General features: G+C 44.4%; 2 protein-coding genes across 2 annotated transcripts; one reads left to right on the top strand and one right to left on the bottom strand.

The window, feature by feature from the left end:
- The first annotated feature begins 1,896 nt into the window (after positions 1-1,896).
- Positions 1,897-3,078, top strand: ANKRD34B (ankyrin repeat domain 34B). Its single transcript, XM_057398686.1, is given in 3 exon segments — positions 1,897-2,189; positions 2,191-2,693; positions 2,696-3,078. Coding segments are annotated over 3 exon segments (1,179 nt in total).
- FAM151B (family with sequence similarity 151 member B) lies at positions 3,062-23,709 on the bottom strand. The gene is made up of 8 exons (XM_057398685.1): positions 23,508-23,709; positions 22,530-22,655; positions 22,272-22,427; positions 20,342-20,507; positions 17,325-17,542; positions 16,801-16,936; positions 16,279-16,361; positions 3,062-3,398 (listed from the first exon to the last, which is right to left on the bottom strand). Exons 1-8 carry the CDS (start codon positions 23,707-23,709, stop codon positions 3,304-3,306), a joined length of 1,182 nt encoding a protein of 393 aa, XP_057254668.1. The 3' UTR covers positions 3,062-3,303.
- Positions 23,710-24,633: the final 924 nt, after the last annotated feature.

Raw genomic sequence — 24,633 nt, 5'->3', positions numbered from 1 at the left:
ACACTCCTTTTGATACAGCCCAGGATATGGCTGGCGTTCTGGGCTGCAAGTGTACACTGAAGCTGGCTCATGTTCAGTTTCTCATCTGTCAAAACCCCCACAGCCTTCTCCGCAGGGCTGCTCAGAATCACTTCTCCGCCAACCTGTAGCTTGAATACACTTCTCATGGTAAGTGTAAATAAAATAGATTAGGCCACTGAAGCCTGTGCATTTGTGCTAAGGAGCACTTCAGAAGCTTTAGAACTTTTCACTGCTGTATCAGTATGTTACTAAACACTCTAGAAAGTTCCTGAAAACTATCCCTCAGGCAATCAGCTTCAAAGAGAGCTTTGACTGCACAGTGCTCAAGGGGATTTTAATCACTATACCTCATCGGTTGATACCCTGGAGGGAAGGAATGCCACCCAGAGGGACCCCGACACACTTGTGAGGTGGGCTGATGCCAGCCTCATGAAGTTTAACCAAGTGCAAGGTCCTACACCTGGGTCAGAGCAATCCCAGGCACAGCTACAGGATGGGCAGAGAAGAGATTCAGAGCAGCCCTGCAGAGAAGGACTTGGTGGTGTTGGTTGATGAGAAAATGAGCATGAGCAGGCAGTGTGTGCTTGCAGCCCAGAAAGCCAACTGTATCCTGGGCTGCATCAAAAAGAGCATGACTAGCAGGTCGAAGGAGGTGATCCTGCCCCTCTGCTCTGCTCTCGTGACACCTCACCTGGAGTATTGTGTGCAGTTCTGGTGTCCTCAACATAAAAAGGACATGGAACTGTTGGAACAAGTCCAGAGGAGGGCCACGAGGATGATCAGGGGACTGGAGCACTTCCCATATGAAGACAGGCTGAGAAAGTTGGGGCTGTTCAGCCTGCAGAAGAGAAGGCTGTGTGGAGACCTTACAGGAGCCTTCCAGTATCTGAAGGGGGCCTATAGGGATGCTGGGGATGGACTCTTCCTTAGAAACTGTAGTGATAGAACAACGGGTAATGGGTTCAAACTTTAACAGGGGAAGTTTAGATTGGATATAAGGAAGAAATTCTTTACTGTGAGTATGGTGAGGCACTGGAATGGGTTGCTCAGGGAAGTTGTGAATGCTCCATCCCTGGCAGTGTTCAAGACTAGGTTGGACAGAGCCTTGGGTGACATGGTTTAGTGTGAGGTGTCCCTGCCTATGGCAGGGGAGGTTGGAACTTGATGATTTTAAGGTCCTTTCCAACCTTAACTGTTCTATGATTCTATGACTCTATGAATTCAGTTCTTGCATCTTGCACTGGTGAGGATCAGCAGTGGAACAGCTGTACCCCAGCCACTTGGGTGTGCTCAGTATAAAGTCATTGGAATGTGGAGAATTTAACTTTTTTTGCAGCTAATTTGGCAGAGTGTGACAAAAAAGGAGCACAATAACAAAAAAAAAAAGAAAAGCATCTATAAATGTTATAGTTATATCCAAATTCTATTTAAGTTTTCAATGCATTTATTGAAGTCCAGGAGGTGGGAATGCATTTTTTGTTTTCTTCATACTCTTTTCACAGGTATAGGTGTGTTTACAGGTACAATTTGTGCAGTTAAATCCTTTTTTCTTTCCTTGTCTTTTTTTTTCATTTTTTCCCTTTCCCTCTTTTCTCATTTTTCACTTTTCCCTTTGTTTTCTGTTTTCTCTTTTTTTCTATCTTTTTCCCTTTTTTATGTTTTCACTCTTTTATTCTTCTTTTTCCTCTCTCTTTTCCCCCTTCTTTACCCCCCCCCCCCCCTTTTTCTCTCTTTTCTCCTATCTTTTTTCTTTTTATGTCTTTTTTCCTCTTTTGTCTCTTTTTCTCTTTTCATTTTCTCTTTTTTTTTTCTGGGGGCTTTCTGTTTTCCCAGTGCTCTTTCCAGGCTTTAGGAGTTGCGAGTGAGACAAGTGCCATGACTGAACTGGTGGATTTGACATTGGAGGGGAACTCTCTGATAAGAGCTGTCTACCAAAGACGCCTCCGCCTCACCAGGCTGCTATTAGAGGGTGGTGCCTACATCAATGAGAGCAACGACAGAGGAGAAACCCCGCTCACGATTGCTTTTAGGAAAAAACCTGTGGATAGCCAGAGTGTCAGCAAGGCAAGGATGGTTAAATACCTGCTGGAAAACAAGGCTGATCCAAACATACAGGATAAGTCTGGGAAAACAGCCTTGATGCATGCTTGGTTGGAAAGAGCAGGCCCTGGTGTCTCTGCTACTGAAAAGTGGGGCTGACCCCAGCCTGCAAGATCGCTCCAACTGCTCTACACTTGTGTATGCAATAAACTCTGAAGACAAAGAGACCCTGAAAGTTCTTCTTAACACCTGCAGGGAGCAAGGAAAAGAAATCATCATCACAATGGACAAGTCCACATCAGGAAGGCAGAAAACAAAGCAGTACCTAAACATGCCTCCTGCACACCTTGAGGAATGCTATTCCCCAACTGTCTGCATTTCCCCATCAGAAATAGAACTGAAAACTTTCCGGTCCTTGCTTTCAAGCTCAGATAAAACTGAAAAGGCATTCTTCAGCTTTAAAGAGCTGGATCATCCACGAAGTGTGGATAACTCATCTCAGATAGTTTCACTGATGAGAAAATCCAGCTTGACAAAAGCCAGGTCCAAGCTCTCACAAATGCAGCGGCTACAGTCTGAGCCTTGGATAAAGAGCTCTCTGTTACTGTTCCACCAGAATAAAATCACCTCTTTACACTTCAGGATATTACTCCACAAGAAGAGCTCTCTTCTAAAACCACTGGCCTTGCCCCATCAAACAGATTCATCACCAGGCCCCAAAGTATTGACATAAAAGACACTTCTCATTTACTGAAAACCTTTGAACATGGTGGATAAAGGAAATTACTGTATGACAAGATAAACTCTCAGATTCCTTGTGTGGAAGAGAAATATAACCCCAGTGGGATTCCTGTGGGTAAGGATGCCAGTCTGGGACAAATCAGCTTTACTTCAAACCCTAACAGTGTTATCCAGAAAAGAAACTTGGCAGCAAATCACTACAGCTCTGATTCTCAGTTAACTCAGTTAACTCAGTTAAATCACTACAGCTCTGATTCTCAGAAGGCCTCAGTATGAGGCCTTCTACTGCAGAAGACAGTAAGTCAGTGATAGGAAAGAAAAAGATCCTTTCTCCCTCTCACTCTTTGTTACAAAATCCCAGAGAAGTACTGCAGAACATGCGTCCTGTTACTCTGACAAGGAAAAACCAAGCTTCTCTAGAAAAGCAGGAATCAGGAGCCTTACTGTTGGGTCACATTGCTCAGATAAGACCAGTTTTCTTCCACCACTGAATGTGAGTCCTCACCCCCCAGTTCCAGATATTACTTTCATAAACAGTGTTTCTGGGATGATTTCTTGTGGAGAAAAGCATTTAGTTCTAGCAGCACCTCCTTTTTCTAGGAGACCAAGAACATAAAAATACTCCAAAGGAGGCAGTCACTACAGACTGAGCAGATCAAGCAATTAGTGAATTATGAACAAAGGGATTAATGGGTTAAAAATTCTTTACGATATGTAGGTAGTCACTGCACTACATGATTGTAATGGTACACATCACAGAAAGTACGTCTGTGATGTAAAGCCTTCTGCCTTGGAGTGAGTTAAATAGACCAGAGACTACATGAAAAAAATATACTTAACTGATCATACTGCTCTCTGCAAACTGAGGAATAGCTATTACACTGTTTTCATAATGTTTTCAACTTCAGCACTGAAATTTTACCCATGACAGGCTGAACCTGCTACGGATTGTAATAGGCGCTATCATTTTCATTTTAGATTAGAAGTACTCCCTCTCCTGTTCCTCCAAATTCATACTCTTTCTCCACCCAGAAAGGTGGCATATGTGGGGTGTGGGAACCTGAAACACTGAACTGTGATGCTGGACACCAGACTGAAGCTGTCTAAGTTGTGAAATATCCAGAAATCCCAGGCAGAACCAGTGTTCACCAAGGGTGGGCAGCGGCCAGCAGACACAGGCAGCATCTTCCGTGTTCAGTGGCTTTGCTGCACATCAACAGATGTCAATGAAATTTGACATTAAAAGTGTCAATTTCACTTTTAATTTCACTTGTCAGTGAAATTCGTGTTGCAGAGCTGTGTCACATGCAGAGCTGGAAATTCCAGCTACAGCTCAGTTCAGCACACAATGCCTGGGAGCTGAGTCAAGAACCCAGTACTGTGAGCCACAAATCCTGAATCATCATCTGGTGTGAAATGACCAAACCCTACCTGCACTGTTAATCAGCCATGCCAATCATCTTGGACTTCTTAAGCTGTTGGAGTTCTGTGATATGCTCATTTAAAAAGGGGAAGGATGGGGGAGGCAGACACTGTACCTAAAGAAGAGTCCACTACTCTTTGTAGTTCCAGACTCCCCCAAAAAAAGAGATCTCCACATGAGGCAGGAGCTCTTTCTCATGGAATCATAGAATAGTTAGGGTTGGAAAGGACCTTCAGATCATCAAGTTCCAACCTCCCTGCCATGGGCAAGGACACCTCCCACTAAACCATGTCACCGAAGCACCTGTCCAACCTGGTCTTGAACACTGCCAGGGATGGAGCATTCACAACTTCCCTGGGCAACCCATTCCAGATCCTCACCACCCTTACAGTGAAGAGCTTCCTCCTTATATCCAAACTTCCCCTGTTTAAGTTTTAACCCATTACCCTTTGTCATATCACTACAGTCCCTGTATTTTCCCCAGTCAGAGGCATGGCTTTCTTTCCAAGAGAGGATACAAGTAGTCGGGCATATCCAGATGTTGCCTTGGTCAGCAAGAGCACTTCACGCACATCTGGGAGTGAGGAAGAGCTCTGTCCTCCTGCTGAGACAGACCCAAAAGAAAAATCCACCACCTGGGAGATAGAAGTCCTCATTTTGCCTAATTTGAAGCAGAGAGATGAGTTTCTCAGAGATGAGAAACACTTCTTTGCCTCAAAACTGTTGCATATATATGTTATCTGTCTAAACACAGAAAAATCTGGTTTTGTTCCCCACTTATTGTGATTCCAAACATCTCTGTACACATACCACATCCTGTCTTTGTGCATACTTGATGGACACCTGACTTCTAATATTCCATTTAGCATTTTTAAACCCATCTCCTAAAGACTTGAGAAATACTGAACGTGTTCTGTTGTCTAGTAGTTTACAGAAAATAACTATTTAAATTGTGTCCGTCTAATGTGAATTTCTGTATACTGAAATACTTTTTTTTTCTGAAAACACACACTGGGTGCCATCTGTCTTCTTGCAGCTTCAGTCTGTCGTGGTTTAAACCCTAGACAGACAGCTTGTTCACTCGCTCCCAGCGAGTGGTGCCGGGCTGAAAGCAATCGAGGCCCCCCGCCCCGGGCTCTCCCCTTCCCTGCTCCCAGAGGGATGGGGAGGAGGATTGAAAGAGTGCAACTCATATGGGTTGAGACAAGAACAGTCCAGCAACCAATGTACAACACAAATCACCACCGCTACCACCAACAACAACAATAATAAGAGAAAATAACAAGGGAAGAGAATACGATACCACCGGCCAAGAAACAAGTCCCACCCGGAAGCCCGTGTCCTTCCAGGTAACTCCCAGTTACCCCCCACCCTGGGCATGATGCGCTGTGGTATGGAATACCTCTTCGGCTAGCCTGGGTCAGGCACCCTGTCTCTGCTTCCTCACAGCTTCCCCTCCTCCCTGGCAGAGCATGAGCCTCACAAAGTCCTTGGTCAGGGTAAACATCACTTAGCAATAACCAAAAACATCGGTATCACCAGCACTGTTCCCAGGCTGGAAGTCAAAACACAGCACTGCACCAGCTACCACGAAGGAGAAAAATTGACTGCTACTGCTAAACCCAGGACAGTATCCACCCCTTATTCCATACCATTCACGTCGTGCTTAGATCCCACATTTTCAATACACCATTGCTCTCCCACATATATACATCCATATATACACAAACCAAGAGAAAGAGATCATTTTCTTAGTGCATGGACCAATCCCTATAATGCTGCCGAGTCCATTCGGTCCATAATGTCAGGTTCCATCTCTTGTAACAATCTTTCAGGGGAGGAAAGTCTGTGTGCAGTATTGGATCGTTGCCTGCTGATGCTGGTCGTTCCTTTACTGCGGAACTCATCCGGTTCTATCAAAGTTCATTCTCTGTTGGGATGATGATTGGAGGGAAGTCAGGGCCAGTTGCTGGTGACCTGGAGACATCTAGTTGATGGGCTATAAAAGTACTACACAGCAGGCAACAGCATACAATTAAGTTCAGTGGCTGTTTTCCCCTAAAATCAAATCCCCTTGAGGTATACATCGGACTTCCCCATCTTCCTGCATTACCCATCAAGCATATCCAGGTCCCTGAGCAAAAGCAATCCCACGAGTGGGTTTGCATTTACCTGAAGCAGGAATAACCCAGACTGTCTTCCCCAGCAAATTCTTCATATGCACCACGGGAACTTTGTCCCCCTCTACAATATGTAAAAGTTCTGACTGGGCTGGGCCAGCCCTGTTGGCAGATCCTCTGGTGTTGACCAACCAGGTGGCCTTTGGTAAGTGTGTATCCCAATGCTTGAAAGTTCCCCCACCCATTGCTCTCAGTGTAGTTTTTAACAGCCCATTGTACCGTTCAGTTTTCCCAGAGGCTGGTGCGTGGTAGGGGATGTGATATACCCACTCAATGCCATGCTCTTTGGCCCAAATATCTATAAGGTTATTCCGGAAATGAGTCCCATTATCTGACTCAATTCTCTCTGGGGTGCTGTGTCGCCACAAAATCTGTTTCTCAAGGCCCAGGATAGTGTTCCGGGCAGTGGCATGGGGCACAGCGTATGTTTCCAGCCATCCAGTGGTTGCTTCCACCATGGTAAGCACATGGCGCTTGCCTTGGCGGGTTGGTGGCAGTGTGATATAGTCAATCTGCCAGGCCTCCCCATATTTATATTTCAACCATCATCCTCCATAGCAAAGAGGCTTTAACCGCTTGGCTTGTTTAACTGCAGCACATGTTTCACACTCATGAATAACCTGGGCAATAGTGTCCATTGTTAAGTCCACCCCTCAATCATGGGCCCATCTATATGTTACATCTCTGCCCTGATGGCCTGAAGTGTCATGGGCCCACCGGGACAAAAATAATTCACATTTATGTTGCCAATCTAAGTCCATCTGAGCCACTTCAATCTTAGCCGCTTTATCCACTTGTTGGTTGTTCTGGTGTTCCTCAGTGGCCCGACTCTTGGGTACATGGGCATCTACATGACGTACCTTCACCACCAGGTTCTGCACCTGGGCAGCAATATCTTTCCACAGTGCAGCAGCCCAGATGGGTTTACCTCTGCGTTGCCAGTTGCTCTGCTTCCATTGCTTCAACCACCCCCACAGGGCATTTGCCACCATCCATGAGTCAGTATAAAGTACTGGCCACTTTTCTCGTTCAGCAATGTCCAGGGCCAGCTGGATGGCTTTCACCTCGGCAAACTGACTCGATTCACCCTCTCCTTCAGCAGTTTCTGCAACTTGTCGTCCAGGACTCCATACAGCTGCCTTCCATCTCCGATGCTTTCCCACAGTATGGCAGGACCCATCAGTGAACAAGGCATACTGCTTTTCACTTTCTGACAGTTCATTATATGGTGGGGCCTCTTCAGCACGCACCGCCTCCTCCTGTGGTGACATTCCGAAATCTTTGCCCTCTGGCCAGTCCATGATGACTTCTAGAATGCCTGGACGACTGAGATTTCCTATTGGAGTTCATTGTGTAATTAGTGCAGCCCATTTACTCCATGTAGCATCAGTTGCATGATGTGTAGAGGAGACCCTGCCTTTGAACATCCAGCCCAGCACGGGCAACCAGGGTGCCAGGAGGAGCTGTGCTTCAGTGCCAAGCAGCTTGAACCCCTTCATAGGCTGCCAGTATCTCTTTCTCAGTTGGGGTATAGCTGGCCTCAGATCTTTTGTATCCCCGACTCCAAAAGCCGAGGGGTCGACCTCGAGTCTCCCCTGGAGCTTTCTGCCAGAGGCTCCAGGTAGGACCATTCTCCCCAGCTGCAGTGTACAGTTGTCCTGGGTTCAGCAGTAGCAGTCATTTCCTCCTCCTTGGTAGCTGGTGCAGTGCAGTGTTTTGACTTTCGGCTCGGGAACAGAGCTGATAACAATGATGTTTTGGTTTGGCCAAGGACTTTGTGAGCCTCATGCTCTGCCAGGGAGGAGGGGAAGCTGGGAGGAAGCAGAGACAGGACAGCTGACCCAAACTGACCAAAGAGGTATTCCATACCACAGCACGTCATGCCCAGGAGGTAACGGAGAGTTACCCAGAAGGGCGAGGACGGCAGGGTTTGAGGAGGTATGGGTCAGAGCTTGGTCCGGCTGGGGGGGGCGAGTTATCTATTGGCTGGTGCTGAGGTGTTGTATTCTCTTCCCTTTATCATTATCTATTTCCTTTATCATTATTATTATTCATGGTAGCAGTAGTGATTTGTGTTATACCTTAGTTACTAAACTGTTCTTATCTCAACCTGGGGGAGTTGCATTCTTTTCGATTCTCCTCTCTGTCCCTCCGGAAGTAGGGGGAGGGCAAGAAGGGGGGGAAGTGAGTGAAAGAGCTGTCTAGCTGGGTTTAAACCACGACAACAGTACATTTTTTACAGCTGGCCGGGTCCGGACAGGTCCAAGGACCACTGCATGAACTACCTTGCATTTAATTTGCTCAAAGGCTTGTTGTTGCTCAGGGCCCCATTTAAAATCATTCTTCTTCTGGGTCACATGATAGAGAGGGCTTACAATCGAACTGTAATTTGGGATGTGTATTCTCCAGAACCCCACTGCACCCAAGAAAGCTTGCGTTTCTTTCTTATTAGTTGGTGGAGACATTGCTATTATCTTGTTGATCACATCTGTGGGGATCTGTCTACGTCCATCTTGCCATTTTATTCCCAAAAATTGAATCTCCTATGCAGGTCCCTTGACCTTATTCCATTTTATGACAAAACCAGTTTTCAGCAGAATTTGGATTATTTTCCTCCCTTTCTCAAAGACTTCTTCCGCTGTATCGCCCCACACAACAATGTCATCAATGTATTGCAGGTGTTCTGGAGCTTGCCCCTGTTCCAGTGCAGTCTGGATCAGTCCGTGGCAAATGGTAGGGCTGTGTTTCCACCCCTGGGGCAGTCGGTTCCAAGTGAACTGGACACCCCTCCAAGTAAAAGCAAACTGTGGCCTGCACTCTGCTGCCAAAGGAATGGAGAAAAATGCATTGGCAATATCAATCGTGGCATACCACTTGGCTGCCTTTGACTCCAGTTCATACTGAAGTTCTAGCATGTCCGGTACGGCAGCACTCAATGGTGGTGTGACTTCATTCAGGCCACGATAGTCAACTGTTAGTCTCCATTCTCCATTAGACTTTCACACTGGCCATATGGGGCCATTAAAGGGCGAGTGGGTCCTGCTGATCACTCCCTGACTCTCCAGTCTACGGATCAGCTGATGGGTGGGAATCAGGGAGTCTCTGTTGGTGCAATATTGCCACCGGTGCACCGTTGTGGTCGCAATTGGCACTTGTTGTTCTTCAACTTTCAGCAACCCCACAACAGAAGGATCCTCTGAGAGACCAGGCAAAGTGGACAGCTGCTCAATTTCCTCAGTCTCCAAAGCAGCAATACCAAAAGCCCACCGGTACACTTTTGGGTCTTTGAAGTACCCTCTCTTGAGGTAGTCTATGCTGAGGATGCATGGATCCTCTGGACCAGTCACAATAGGGTGCTTTTGCCATTCCCTCCCAGTCAGGCTGATTTCAGCCTCCAGCACAGTCAACTCTTGGGATCCTCCTGTCACTCCAGAAATATAGATGGATTCCACCCCTTGACAGCTTGATGGCATCAGGGTACACTGTGCACCGGTATCTACTAGAGCCTTATACTTCTGTGGGACTGATGTGTCAGGCCATCTGATCCACAAAGTCCAGTAAATCCGATTGTCCCCTACCTCCACCTGGCTGGAGGCAGGGCCTCTTTAGTGGTCATCACAGCGTTGGACACTTAAGTCGTGGTAAAAGGGATTATTCTTCATTATCACAGGAGCTGGAGTAAAATCAGCTCTTCCACTCCATCTGAGAAACTGCTCACCAGAGACTGAAGCCGTAGCTCTCATGGGATGATCAGTCTTGGCCCTTGCTCCCCTCTTCAATTCACTCACCCGTTCCTCCAAAGCTGAAGTAGGTTTTCCATCCCACTTTTTCATGTCTTCTCTGTGATCCCGCAGGTAAAACCATAGGGTAGCCCGTGGCGTATACCTCCTGTATCTCCTCTCTCAAACAATAGGACGCCTTTTGTTAATAGCGGAGACCTGTGTTGGTACACGTGAGGAGCTGGATAAATCAGATAGATTGTGATGAGTGACTATTAATCCGGTCAGATCTGTCATTATCGCAACCCCTTGTGCCCCAGGTTGGGCGCCAAAATGAAACTGTCGTGGTTTAAACCCTAGCCAGACAGCTTGTTCACTCACTCCCAGTGAGTGGTGCCGGGCTGAAAGCAATCGAGGCGCCCCCCCGGCTCTCCACTTCCCCGCTCCCAAGAGGGATGGGGAGGAGGATTGAAAGAGTGCAACTCCTACGGGTTGAGACAAGAACAGTCCAGCAATCAAAGTACAACACAAATCACCACCGCTACCACCAACGACAACGATAAGGGAAAATAACAAGGGAAGAGAATACAATACCACCTGCTGAGAAACGAGTCTGACCCAGAAGCCCGTGTCCTTCCAGGTAACTCCCAGTTACCCCCCCGCAGGCATGACGTGCTGTGGTACGGAATACCTCTTCGGCTAACATGGGTCAGGCACCCCGTCTCTGCTTCCTCCCTGCTTCCCCTTCTCCCTGGCAGAGCACGAGCCTCACAAAGTCCTTGGTCAGGGTAAACATCACTTAGCAACAACCGAAAACATCGGTATCACCAGCACTGTTCCCAGGCTGGAAGTCAAAACACAGCGCTGCACCAGCTACCAAGAAGGAGAAAAATTAACTGCTACCGCTAAACCCAGGACAACTCAAAATTCACCCAGTCTGGCACTGCCTAACAAATAACTGTAACGTTAACCTTGCCTTAGTGTAAGATAATTTCAAGTGGATGATAAACAGCCTCTACAAAACCTTTTTTATGTAAAAATGTAAGTGTCCAAAAGTTCGTAATATGTGTATTTTGAAGAAGGGAACATTTGACATCTGGAATGTAACGTATGATTTACATCTTTACACAACAGAGTTGTGTATCAAGTGTGTTCACTACATATAAAAAAACAAACTGCTGAGTTTGCACACTGAATATCCAAAAATAAGAAGTCTTAAAATGCACACTTTAAGGTATTTTAAAATACATTTAAAAATTTTTAATTTAAAAATATTTCCTAGCCACACATTTTCACCTTCAAGCATTACTGGCACTGCAAGGCTTTTGAGGAGATCAGGATACATCTTAAGAAAACTCAAGTGTTCAAAATGTACATTTTAAGAGCTGTTGAGTGCTGGTGGGAATATGGTGAAGGTGATGGAGCATTTGGTTCCACTCAGTTTCTGCCTCTTACTTCATGAGATTGCTGGATCACCATCTGCATATACCAGGCAGAAACAAGAACCACACAGAAATCTTTTTATGGCAGAGAAATGATGTGGAAGAACATATGTATTATTATATTAAGTGGGTATAAACTGGTCCCTGTAAACACCAGGTACAGGCACAACAGACTTTTCAAATGTTTTTATGATACTATAAAAGGAAAGAGAAATTTGTAATCTGTTCATCTCATAATGAAGTTAAATATTTGAAGTTAAAGATGTATCTTTAAAAAAAAAAATATTTTTTAGGAAAAAAAAAAATATCTCACAGATCAAATGGTACCAATGTCTTTGGTGGAGGTAGGAAGCCAAATATCTGTTCTATTATTACACAAGATCTGCTCCCTCAACTGAAAAAGCATTTTTCTTACAAAATGCTCAGAAAATGGAGGAAAATGCAAATGTCTTGAAGAAGTGAAGCTCTTTTGTGGTGTTGCCAATATTCTATGCTTCATTTTGATGCAGAAATAATGTGAAACTTTAATGTTAATGTTTATTGTTGCATTTCCTTCAGAGGAAAAATAATTCAGTTTTGCTCTCTTGATGTGGTTACAATGCATAAATAAAAGTTTTTTCCCTATTCAGGGGGCATGCAAATAGATGATACATCCGTTTATACACCACTTAGGAGACAGAGAGTCACTACCAAAGATACTTGCTTCTGAGTGTTTCTCAGGCTGTCTCTATACAGGAATATTGAAACAGTTGATAAGATTTGTTCCAACATGGCTAAATTTGTACAAAGTATTGTGTGAGAGAGGCTCTTTCCCTCTCTCAGAGGCTGATTGTGCTTCCACTCCAGTGGAAATACACCCATCATGTCTGAATTTGTAATCCTTGTCATTTTCCAGTTGTCTGAGCAAAGAATCATAGAATCAACTAGGTTGGAAAAGACCTTTAAGATCATCAAGTCTAACCATTCCCCAGCACTGCCAAGGCCACCAATGAACCATATTACTGGTCACCATGAACATGTCACCATTTACACAGTTTGTGAACACTTCTGGGGACGGTGATTCCACCACTGCCCTGGCCAGCCTGTTCCTTTTAGGGAAGAAATTGTTCCTAATATCCAGTCTAAACCTTCCCTGGTGCAGTTTGAGGCTGTTTCCTCTTGTCCTGTCATTTGTTCCTTGGCAGCAGAGACCAGCCATCTCCTGTCTCCATCTTCCTTTCAGGTAGTTGTAGAGAGCAGTAAGGTCCAATCTGAGCCTTCCCTTCTCCAGACTAAACACCCCAGTTCCCTTGGCTGCTCCTCATGAGAGCTGTGCTCTAGTGGGAAATAAGACCTGAATTTCTAATGTTAAATACCTCCCTGAAACCTTCAAGTTTACTAATTAAACCAGATGTTCGTTACGCATCTTGGTAAAAAAAAGTCACAAGCTGAAACCTTTTCTCTTAAGAGGTGCTCCTAAGAACCTGGAGTAGTTCTCACACCTTACTGTGAAAAATTAGTGTTAGTCATCCACTCTATCTCATAGAAAGATTAATGCCATAAAGCCCTTAAACACTTAAAAACTATATAAAACAGTAGTGACATGTCTGTGAGCAAGCACTCCTGCCAAACCAGGTTACAGCTTTCAGTAAAACACACCACTGATGAGATGACTGATTTGGAATCAAAGTTTGAAAAGGTGAAAAACATTACAATATTTTTTACTTTTGGTTTTCATTTTCTCTACAAAATGCCGTGTGAAACCATACAATGAAAGTAATTCCTACACAGGCAGTGGTGCCCTCAGAAAAGGCAGTGATCATCTAAAAATCCTTCACATTTTGGTTTAAGAACTGTAAGGACAGCAAGTCACAACACAAGAATGCCGTAAAAAAGCAGTTTCCAGGGTTTAAAGAAGTTTCAATTGAGCCCTCACTGCACTTTTTGTCTGTTTTTTACTTTAAGGAGAAAGGCATTTGGAGTTGCTCTGTTTTGATTTTTGTCTTTGACAATTACGCAGTGCTTCCAAAAGAATACTGCCATATTTTAATGCAGCTACATAAGAATAGTAAATAAACCAGTCATTAAATCCCTGTTTTTTTTCTCCATCATGAATCCTTATTAAGACCTTCATCTTTCTGCATCTGTTATGCAGTACAATTATTTCATTTTTCAACTAAAAGTAGGTATTTATACATAATTGGATTCTTATATTAGTAAACCATTATTCCACTGGCTGGCTATTATTTGGTTCATGTCACAAGGACATGGATTGCTACAGAAAGGCCAACATTAGTCACAAATAACCATCCTAATAAGGACATTCACACTGTATTATTATTATTATTATTATTCTAATTAACATTGAAATCCAGAATTAGAGGGAGGAATGCCTGTTGTAAAATATTTCCCAGCCACACATTTTCACCTGGCACTGTAATACCTTCAAGGAGACCAGGTTTGGCAAAGATAAATCTTAAGAAATCAGTTCTGCTTTTTTTCAGAATGAAAGGGATAAAATTCCAATACTAATGACTAATTGTTCTGAAAAAATATGCAGTTACTAATCTGTTTTAAAAGAGGTCCTATGCTCCTTTACATCAGTTAACCTTATATATAAAATATATATATATATATATATATATATATATATATATATATGCAAAATATATGTTCCCTAAAGGACACCTATTACCTGAGTCACTTCTCTTTGGCCAACAGTGTGTGTTGAAAGATGGCACAGACCTCATAGGAATGTCCTTGGCTTTGTCATTTTACACAATTAAAACAAGCTTCTTTTTGCTGGCACAGAATGGGCAAAAGAACCCAGGGACTTCGATTAGGTTCTGAGGCTCCCTGGCGACAGCAGCCATCATGTTACACAAATTCTTTACTTAAACTCCTTGCAAGCATCTGTTAAAGCTCAACAAAGATGAAAGTAAGCTTATAGTAACCAAACAGAATTACAGAATTACTTCAAACTCCTTCTGTGTCTGAATAAATCCTCTGTGGTAGTATGTACTATGTAAGAGGTGAAATTTGTCATTAAATTGTAACAAAAATAACCTCTGGAGGTCTTGTACAGCCTCCAGGTTAAAGCACGGCTCACCTCAGCCACCCTGCTCATCTGAACTGGGGTTCAGGAAGCCAGTGTACCAACCGTCCAACTCCTAAGGCAGCACCAGTGGACTGAGACTTACCAACATGAAGTCAAAACCACTTATTTTATACTTAAGCCTAAAGATGGCACCTCCTGTGCACTGCAGATCTAATTCAGAGGTTGTGTCCCAAGCAAAAAAAAAAGTGAATTTATGTTCAGCCACTCCAAAACCATGCTAAGATCTAAAACTGAACAGTGAAGATATTGATTTAGTCATATAGTCCAGTTTATTCCCAAAATCCACACATGGACGCACACTAATGAACTCTAATTAATTCCTGTATGTTTTCCCTGAAGGTATCAGTATTTTGAACACTTCCATAAGCTGCCCCCAATGGTGTGAGTTACAGTCTTCTCTCCAAAAGCCAGCCTATTATAAAATACAAACCTGACCTCAACAAACATTTTAAAAACACAGTAATGAGAACACCTTTTTAAAACACATTTTAATTCCGCTTAGACATATCCTCACTGAGACTTTTTGCATATGCAGAACTTTTTTTCCTGTTACAGCAATAAGAGGACTCAAAACTGGCTAATGAAAGCAGCAGCTATAATGACAGAAGGACCACTGAAAATTTCAAGGGAGCCAAGCCATAAGGATATAAAAAACAAACATAAAACTGCCCCAAAAAATCAAATGTTCAAAATTCAGAAGATGATAGGGTATGATACTTTGAATTATACTGGAAGCACAATAAAAAATAATGCTGCTTTATTTGGGGTTTTAATGAGTACGCTCTGCTGTGGCAGTCTGAGACACTACTCCCAGCTGCTTATTGCACCCATTTGCCAGGGTTACTGCTCCTGAACACAGACCTCAACACCTCATCTGGAGTAACTGATGTGTGCAGTGAGTATTTCCTGAGGGTCACCATACAATAACTACAGTAATTTGCAGCAGACATGTCAGAAGTAATTGTAGCTAGAAAAAGGTACTAACATGCTACTTCACTGCAAACACAGGAGTGAGAACATTAATAAACTGCAACAGCATTAAAAATGGAGTGTATCATGATGAGCTACAAAATAACCCCTTTGGGAACAGCATAGCTCTGTAATTAACACAGTCCTAATTCTTGCCCTCCCCCATAAAAAGCATAAACAGGCTTTAGTAAAGACTGAGGGTCACAAAGATGTTGGCTTACATGAAAGCAGTTAGCAGCAAATCACCTTGGTCCACAAGTACAAGCTGGGGCCATTCTCCCCTTTATATGCTTCTACGGAAGAAGTGCTAGAATATTCAGGTAACATGAGTAGCCTTTGCTACACGCCACTGGATAAATAAGAAGGGGCATGAAGACGATGAGTAAGGAATTATTAAGAAGGCACTAAATTTCTATTTGAGAAGCCTTTCAGTTGCATGTTATGCAAAACCTCCTCCAATGTCCACAACTGTGTTCTATACAGTTCTTCTAGTAAGGAAAATACATTTCTTTGACCAAGAAATCTTCATGTTTAAAGAGACTAAGTATTATAAGGTCATTCGTTGCCTGCTTCCCTATTTACTATGCTACTATGGCTTTTCTGAATTCAGAATTTTGTGGCTCTAAAATGTCGTAATAAACCTTACTTTTATCAAAGTTTTCTCGGATGTAAAGCAAATCTTCTACAGAGTACACATCTTCCTTTCCTGTCCAAACGGTGAGACTGTACCTATATTAAAAAAGAAAACAACAAAGGGAAAAAAACAGAAAGAGAAAAAAGAATATATTATCTTCACATAAAAGCATGTTAAGTCAGAATCAGTGCACAAAACAATTTAAGAACTGAAAGAATTAAAGAACTGAAAGATAAACTAAACGAAAAAAAGTATTTTCAATGTAATTGGGTATGTATCACAGGATCACAGAGTGCTTTGGGTTGGAAGGGACCTTAAAGCTCATCCAGTTCCAACCCTCTTCCATGGGCAGGAACACCTTCCACCAGACCAGGTTGCTCTAAGCCCCATTCAGCCTGGCCCTGAACACTGCCAGGGACTGGGCAGCCACAGCTTCTCTGGGCAATGTATGTACACATAACTGAGCTGTATTTATATAAACAAGTCTATGCCTGTATAATAAAGGCAACTGAAAACAAAGGCCCTCAAACTTACCTATCTGACTGCTGGATTAACCAGCGCAGCTCAGATACTGACTGTCGTACCAGTGCTGCTCTTACAGCGAAAGTTACAGGCTGGGGAAGCGTGTTGCATATCTGAGCCATTTCCTTCACCATCACCCAGTCATAGCCTGCAGTAAACACCACCTCATTAAAAAGAATTCTTCACAAATACAGTCTGTATCAAAATAAGGACACAAAATGGTTTGGTTGGAAGACAAAATAAAAGCAAATAAGGGTTTTGTGAAAAATCACATAATTCTAAAATGAAATGGCTCAATGATTATGAGTAAGAACTGTCATTGTCTCAGTGAAGAACATCAGTACTGAAGTAGAAAAATAAACTTCTTTTGAAAATCTTCATTTCCAGAATACAGAATGTATAGAATGTGGGATCTGTTATAAGATACAATCTTATTATCTTTTATGAGATGGCATATAGCTTATTTTGAATCAATTATGAAATTAATTTGGAGAAAACAGAATACGCAGTGTCAGAATTAAATTTTCTATCTTTACCTTTATTGCACTTGTCAGGGTGCCAGCCAGTTGTCCACCCTAGTGATAAGGTCACATTTGGGAAAAATGAGGTGACAGTGCCAAGGAATCCTGTTGCATCCACTACAGAGCTACTGCCATTAGGTCCTGGTAGGATGTCTGCATTGATCCAAATGGGTCGCCTCAAGTGGTGCTTCACATGTTCAAGAAGTTCCAAGGAAGGCCGTAGGGCATCTGGGCTGTACCAGTAACACGTGGGTGAGGTGAGACACTTCACTTGGACTGAGGATGGGAAATGTACAGTGTATACACCAGATGGACATGTCAGTGAAGCTGTACCTGTCAGTCTGAGGACCCTTTTTACCATCAGGTGACTACCACTGCTGGTAAAAAGTACTGGAAGTTGCTCATTTCCCTGCCTCCAGGTGTGAACTTCCACCTCATGGCTCTTCTAACTTGTTAAGACTTGGATGATATTGAATGCTTGCAAAGGATTTAATCCAGGGAGCCACTGGATTTGTTTAGATGAGACCACTGGGCTGAAGATAGTATTCATAGTATTACATGAAAACTAATACTTGTAGCTTTCTAATCTGGAAAATTAGAAATGAATGAATTTAAATATATTTATTCTATTTATTATATATGTATCAATGATGCTTATATGCTGTTCAAGGGGTAAACGTAATTGCTCCCAACCCTAACAGCACTTTAAGCGTTAAAGCTTTTATCACTATTTCAAATCCAGCCAACAGACTGGTTACCTTCACATCTGCACAAGATAATGCACCTATACTAGGAGAAAAAAAGGTCAAAACCTCAACATTTTCTGATAATTTTAGCAGAGTGAAAGGGCACCCATCTGAACATTCTGTCCCTGGTGGGGCTTGCTCCCACAGCTCAAAAGCCTGGCATAATAGTTGCAGCATGAACAAGTCTGCCCATTAGCTGTTCTTCCTACAGGTAGTTACTAAGTATGAGATGTAGTCACTTGAGCAACCAATGCAGTGCCACTTGTAAGCATTTAATAAGGTAACTTAAGTCACCTATTCTCACTTGTCTCTCAAATCAAAAGAAAAAGCATAACTACAGGGCAAACAATAACCTTTCTCTGTCTTACTAAAACTTTCAAAACCAGCAGTATAGGGGAAGAAAAGGAAAAGTGGGAAAATGGGGAAAAGGTATGAATGCAAATAAAATACTTATTTTTCTCTCACAGCAAATTAATTAATGCTCTATGTAACATTCAGGAATTTAAAATCATTATGGTCAGAGTTGTGATTTCCTTACTAACAGCTAGGACCTGCATTATCTCCCAAAATCTTGTAGACCTGACAGACAGCTGAGCCAACAGAAAGTTCTTCATGTTGCTCTGCAGAGTTAGTTAGTTCCACATCCTAAACTGGTCCCCCTGGGTGTCACAGGAGCACCAGGAAAAGGAAGGGGATGAGAAGGCACTGTGAAGAATGCCTGTTTGGACAACACAGATGATGTTTAACTGCTTCCCTATATTCCCAGTTTCAAAGAAATGCCATCCAAAAAGAACATCACTCATTTGGCTACAACAGCAGTGTGTACTTACATTTTTTATACGCTTTTATATAATAGACTTCTATAATGCAAGAGGATTTTAAAAGCTTATAAAAGATAAGGCAGATAATTTTAAAATCAATTTAAACAATAAGTAAAATGAAAAAAAAACCCAAAACAACAAAAACCCAACAAAAAACAACCAAGCCCAGCAAATACTCCCAAACAAATGCCTACTTCTCCTGTCCTTTCCCTTCTCTGCCCTGGGAGATATCTACAGATCCTGTAACAATAAAAGGATTTAATCTGCCCACATCTTTTGGATTTTCATGAACTTTTACGTGAAAACTGTGACTACATTTCACAGAACAACGGGTAAAAATCACATTTTACAACTGTCTAGCATTTGGTTTGCATTTGTATAGCATACTTAGACTGATGAAGCTCTTTTTAATGTGGAGGTGGGTTCTCCATCTGCTGCAAAAATGTATGTTGTACATGCAAATTCAGACAAAGCTAAAGTCAGGGCTTTCAGGTGTCTGAAAATCTCAGCTCACTTTGAACCCCATTTCAGGCTTTTCAAGGAAGTATATGGGGTTTTCATGTGTATTTTCCATTACATGCAATGAAACAGTTAATGGTTATAATTTTTAAATGAACCCCTGAAAATTTTAAGTCATAAGTTAGGCCAAAGAAACTGAATTTACTTCAATATACATGCACTCTACTACACAAAAAGCAAGAACAATTTTCTGTATTAGAAACCATGCCGAAGAAATCTAATACCGTATTTTTATGTGTTACAAGAGCAGATACTAAAAGGAGCATACCTAAATCTGGAATTGAAATTATTAGTATTGGAGTTAATCAGAAAACAGAATTCCTCTCCTTTGGGGAGGGAAAAATAAACAGCTCTGGGAAAATACAGATATTCATACTAGTACAGGATGATGTTTCTAAATCATGATGAACTTGAGCACACCTGGAACAGATACGGCTTTTCAGCAAGCTTTTCAGAAGCTCCTTGAAAAACCTTGACACTTTCATTCCCCTTCCATGGCAGAGAATGACACCAAGAAAGCAGAAGAGACTTGTGTGCTGCCAAGCAGATATGCCATCTCAGCCCCATCTGCAGCCTGGGAGACACTGCTGGACTTCCCGGTCAGAAGGCTGTCTCTCCTAATTTCTTTCCACAAGCAGAAAACTTTCCATAAGCTTCCCAGATAGGTACCATGATGGTAAAACTCTGCTCATTAGCAACTAAGTAACTAATTCACCGAATATGAAATCATTGTTTATAGTTCAAAACACTTCTAAAGCTTTTATTTTTCTGATGCATTTAGTAATTCTAACTCTGTTTGATCATTTTCTGTTCAGGAAAAAAATGCATTACACTAATTGCACCAAAGAAAAACTTTGGTCTAACACCACCAAAAAGACAGCTCTGCTTGTAAAGTTTTTAATAGCAAGAACACAAACAATAAAAAAATCTTTTTCTCCTGAGATACCTCTTAAAATCCAGCTTGATGCCTTTATCCGTGTTGACAATCTCTTTCAGCCATTCCCGCAACGTGTTGTCACTGTCTGTTTCAGGTGGATGAGCCATGATAGGGTCTCCATTTCCTCCCTGGCCACCACGAAGAACAACATCTGCTTCTATCATGTGAACATCACCTGTTGATATAAAAAATGATCTAACAGAAGCAGAAACAGTAATTCCAACTTCTGCTTCAGAGTAACAACTAATTACAGGGCAAGTCTTTCTGCACTGGGCTGTGTACGTAACTCCACAAAGGTCACTCAGTTGCTGTTTGTGAAGCTACAAAAGCTAGGTACTTTAGGCTTCTCTAGGTGCTTTAGTCACTTAACTCTTCAGAAGTCTAGAATTACGTGAAAAATTAGTTTTGTGAATATATTTGGGCAAGTAATCACTTCCACCCCACCCCCCCCGAGGAACACCAAAATGAGTATCCAAAATGTGAATCCACTCTTGCTAAATTTCAAATCTTTTCCTCTTAAAACAGGGCTTCAGAGAAAAGGTGACCAGAAGTTTTTAACACTTTCCTCACTTCATTCTCAAAATTGATCATCTCAGCCAAAACGTCTTAAAAAAGGTCAGCCAGGAAACAGCACCTACCAGGAAAATGTAACTGAAACACAACTGAGTGGAAATCTTAGGAATGCTGCAAGTTCTGGAAAACAGCTTTATATAATAGTAAGTTTCTGAGAGTCTGGGAAGTGCCACTGGCTTTGTAGAGAATTCAATATATGCAGTTACTTAGACTGAAATAATAAAAAAGATAATTAAGCAGTCAACAGAAAGCAAATGATGTATAAAATTACATAAATAACTTGTATATTTCCCCAATATTCAGAGACATTAAATTAAAATTCACTCAATTAAACTGCTTACATGAAACCTGGAATACATTATAATAATCGCAAAAAAAAAGGGGGGGGGGGGGAGCAGTAATAAAAGTGTCCTGTTTGAACAACATTGTATTACAACATTACACAATTTCAAACCATCCTAAAAAGCCCCAGAAGAAGATCCATCCCACAGAGTCAAAACTACCTGGGAATCACAGACTGGTTTGGAGCACTCAGCTCTGCACAGATGACTTAAAACAGCATCCTGCTCCTTGTATGAGACTGGCTTGTTGGACACTGGGTGGACCAGCCCGCACCTAGAAGAGGACTTTCAATCTCCCCATTTACATCTTCTGTCTGTCAGAGCAGATCCACAGAGTGTCACAGCAAGGGAGAGGGTGACCTACCATTGAGATCAAACTGGGAAGAACAGGGACACCATGACCACTGCTGCCAGGGCTGCAGTGCTAAGGTGCTGTGATCTAACCTCAGTATTAGGAAAAACAGCCCCACCTGCAGAAGCAGATTTTGTATTCCTTTATGCAAAAATATACTCTGAACACCTGACAGATTGAAATGAGCTCTTAGGCAGAAGTTCTTCCCTGCAAGGGTGGTGAGGCCCTGGCACAGGTTGCCCAGAGAAGCTGTGGCTGCCCCATCGCTGGCAGTGCTCAAGCCCAGGTCGGACGGGGCTTGGAGCAACCTGGTCTAGTGGAAGGTGTCCCTGCCTGTGGCAAGGGGCTGGAACTGGATTAGCTTTAAGGTCCCTTCCAACCCAAACCAGTCTGGGATTCTATGGACACCGTGGGTAAGTTTAGTACAAGTGAATGACACCGGAAGTCTCTGCAGCCACGGCTCTGCTCTGCCGGCTTCGTTCAGCCGAACGTCTGACCCGAGAGAGGGGCTGCAAACCGTCAGCCTTTTCACAACTAACGGAGTCTGTCTGACGGAGGGAACACCTCCAACCCCTGTCCTGCAGCCCAAAGGGGCAGACAGCCACGCTGTGATGGGCCTCGCAGGGCACAGCAAGGCGGGGCGGGACAGGGCAGGAAAGCCCGTTGCACTTACTTCTCGCGGCCACCCTGGCTCGGGCCTTGCTGTTGGCGGCGTGGAACCAGCGGACGGCGGCAGCATCTCTGGCTTCGATGCGCTGCGACCTCAGAAAGTGATCCACCGCCTGCTCGCTCCAGGCACCTGCGGCACCGCCGAAAGCCGAAGAATTCTCTCAGCACCGCCGGCGGAGCGAGATACCGGCCCTTCAGCACCGCAAATCGGGCAGCCCGGCCCCAGCACCCGCCGCGGCACCCCCAGCAACGCAGCTCTTACCCTGCCCATCGTCCGCCATGGCCCTGCAAGGCCCACTCTGCGCGGTGGGAGCGGGGCTGGCTCCGTACCGGGAGACCGCTTCCTCAGGAAACACGGGAACGGCGGAGGAGAGCGGGGCAGCGCCGTCTGGTGGAGAAAGGGGAAAGGAGGGACGTGGAGCTGTTGGAGGGAGTGCAGAGGAAGCCGCGGAGATGCAGCGAGGGCTGGAGCAGCTCTGCTCTGGAGACAGGCTGAGAGAGCTAGGATGGTTCAGCCTGGAGAAGAGAAGGATCCTTAAGGGGAGACCTTAGAGCAGCTGCCAGTGCCTGAGGGGGCTACAAGAAACCTGGAGAGGGCTTTGGACAAGGGCCTGTAGGGACAGGACAAGGGGAATGGCTTTAACCTGACAGAGGGGAGACTGAGATCAGCTCTTAGGCAGAAGTTCTTCCCTGTGAGTGTGCTGAGGCCCTGGCACAGGTTGCCTAGAGAAGCTGTGGCTGCCCCATGCTTGGAAGGGACTTTAAAACTTTTCACACCCCGTGCCATGGGCATGGACAACTTAACTGGGTCGGCCACAGCACTGCTGCCGTGCCTGTGCCTGTGCCAGGAGACCTGCCCTACTCCTGCTGCCTGGGGAATGCCCTTTTCCAGAGGGTGTGAAGTGTTGAAGTAAAAAATGCTTTTACTTCAGCCAGGGGATTGCTGGAGCCCTGCTACTGCTGTCGACAGCACAGCCTCTTGCAGGGTGGGGGAGAGTCCGGTGGGCTGGAGGCCTTCATTTTTTGGGGTCACCAACCAGGATTTGAGAGGCAGTGGGTGCTGGCCTGCTGCCACCAGCTGCGCCAGTTCCTCCTGCGTCTGCTCCTGCCTTTCAGGGACAGGGGTAAAGGAGTGGCGGCCAGGACCCCTGCACAGGGCAGCCTCTGACGTGCAGAGTTCCTCCCCCTGGTCAGAGTCTGCAGGGCTGCTGGGGGAGGCTGGTTTGGGGTCAGGAGTCACCAGCCTGGAACTGGTGGAGCTGGAACTGTTGCCGGGGTCGCTGCTGGAGCCGGAGCTGTGTTACTGTGCTAGAGCGCAGTAGCCTCCGGGCCTCCTCACTGCATTGGCATTCAATGATTCCGAGGACACCATTGACCAGCACTGCTGTGTGTTCCCCAAGGACAGGCTGCAGCATGTGCACTAGTCTCCCACTCTGGACCATAGACACTCAGGGCGTGCAGGATGGTGCTCTCAGCAGTCTTTACTATCCACCACTGTGCCCCGTGTATTGCCTGGAGCTGCTTCCACAGCCAGGGCAGCACAGGATTGAGGAGGTGTTCCTCTCTTTGAAATAGTTCTGCCCACACTGCAGGCAGGAGGCCACCCACAGCCTGCTGCCTTGCAGCCTCCTGTTCAGCTGGGGACAGTGTCCCTTGAAGAAACAGCAGAGATGCCAGAGGCGAATGGGGGCTTTCTTCGGCCTGGTGTCGAGGTTCTCTTCTTTCCTGGCTGCTGGCATGTGGCAGCTCTCTGGCGGATACTGGCATAGAAACATAGAATAGTTAGGGTTGGAAAGATCATTTAGTTCCAAACCCCCTGCCATGGGCAGGGACACCTCACACTAAACCATGTCACCCAAGGCTCTGTCCAACCTGGCCTTGAACACCACCAGGGACGGAGCATTCACAACTTCCTTGGGCAAACCATTCCAGATCCTCACCACCCTTACAGTAAAGAACTTCCTCCTTATATCCAAACTTCCCCTGTTTAAGTTTTAACCCATTACCCCTTTTCCTATCCCCAGAGTCCCTAATCAAGAGTCCATCCCCAGCATCCTTATAGGCCCTCTTCAGATACTGGAAGGCTGCTATGAGGTCTCCACGCAGCCTTCTCCAGGCTGAACAGACCCAACATTTTCAGCCTATCTTCATACAGGAGATGCTCCAGTCCCCTGATCATCCTCGTGGCCCTCCCCTGGACTTGTTCCAGCAGTTCCATGTCCTTTTTATGTTGAGGACATCAGAACTGTACACAATACTCCAGGTGAGGTCTCACAAGAGCAGAGTGGAGGGGCAGGATCCCCTCCTTTGACCTGCTGGCTGGACAGAGCCTTGGGTGACATGGTTTAGTGTGAGGTGTCCTTCCC

Source organism: Pezoporus wallicus, unplaced genomic scaffold (genome assembly GCF_028554395.1).
Source record: "Pezoporus wallicus isolate ANWC-B61680 ecotype Strahan unplaced genomic scaffold, APGP_CSIRO_Pwel_v1 contig_1387, whole genome shotgun sequence".
NCBI classification, from domain to species: domain Eukaryota; kingdom Metazoa; phylum Chordata; class Aves; order Psittaciformes; family Psittacidae; genus Pezoporus; species Pezoporus wallicus.
Note: the sequence above shows the minus strand (reverse complement) of the source record. Positions and strands in the feature narration are given on the sequence as shown.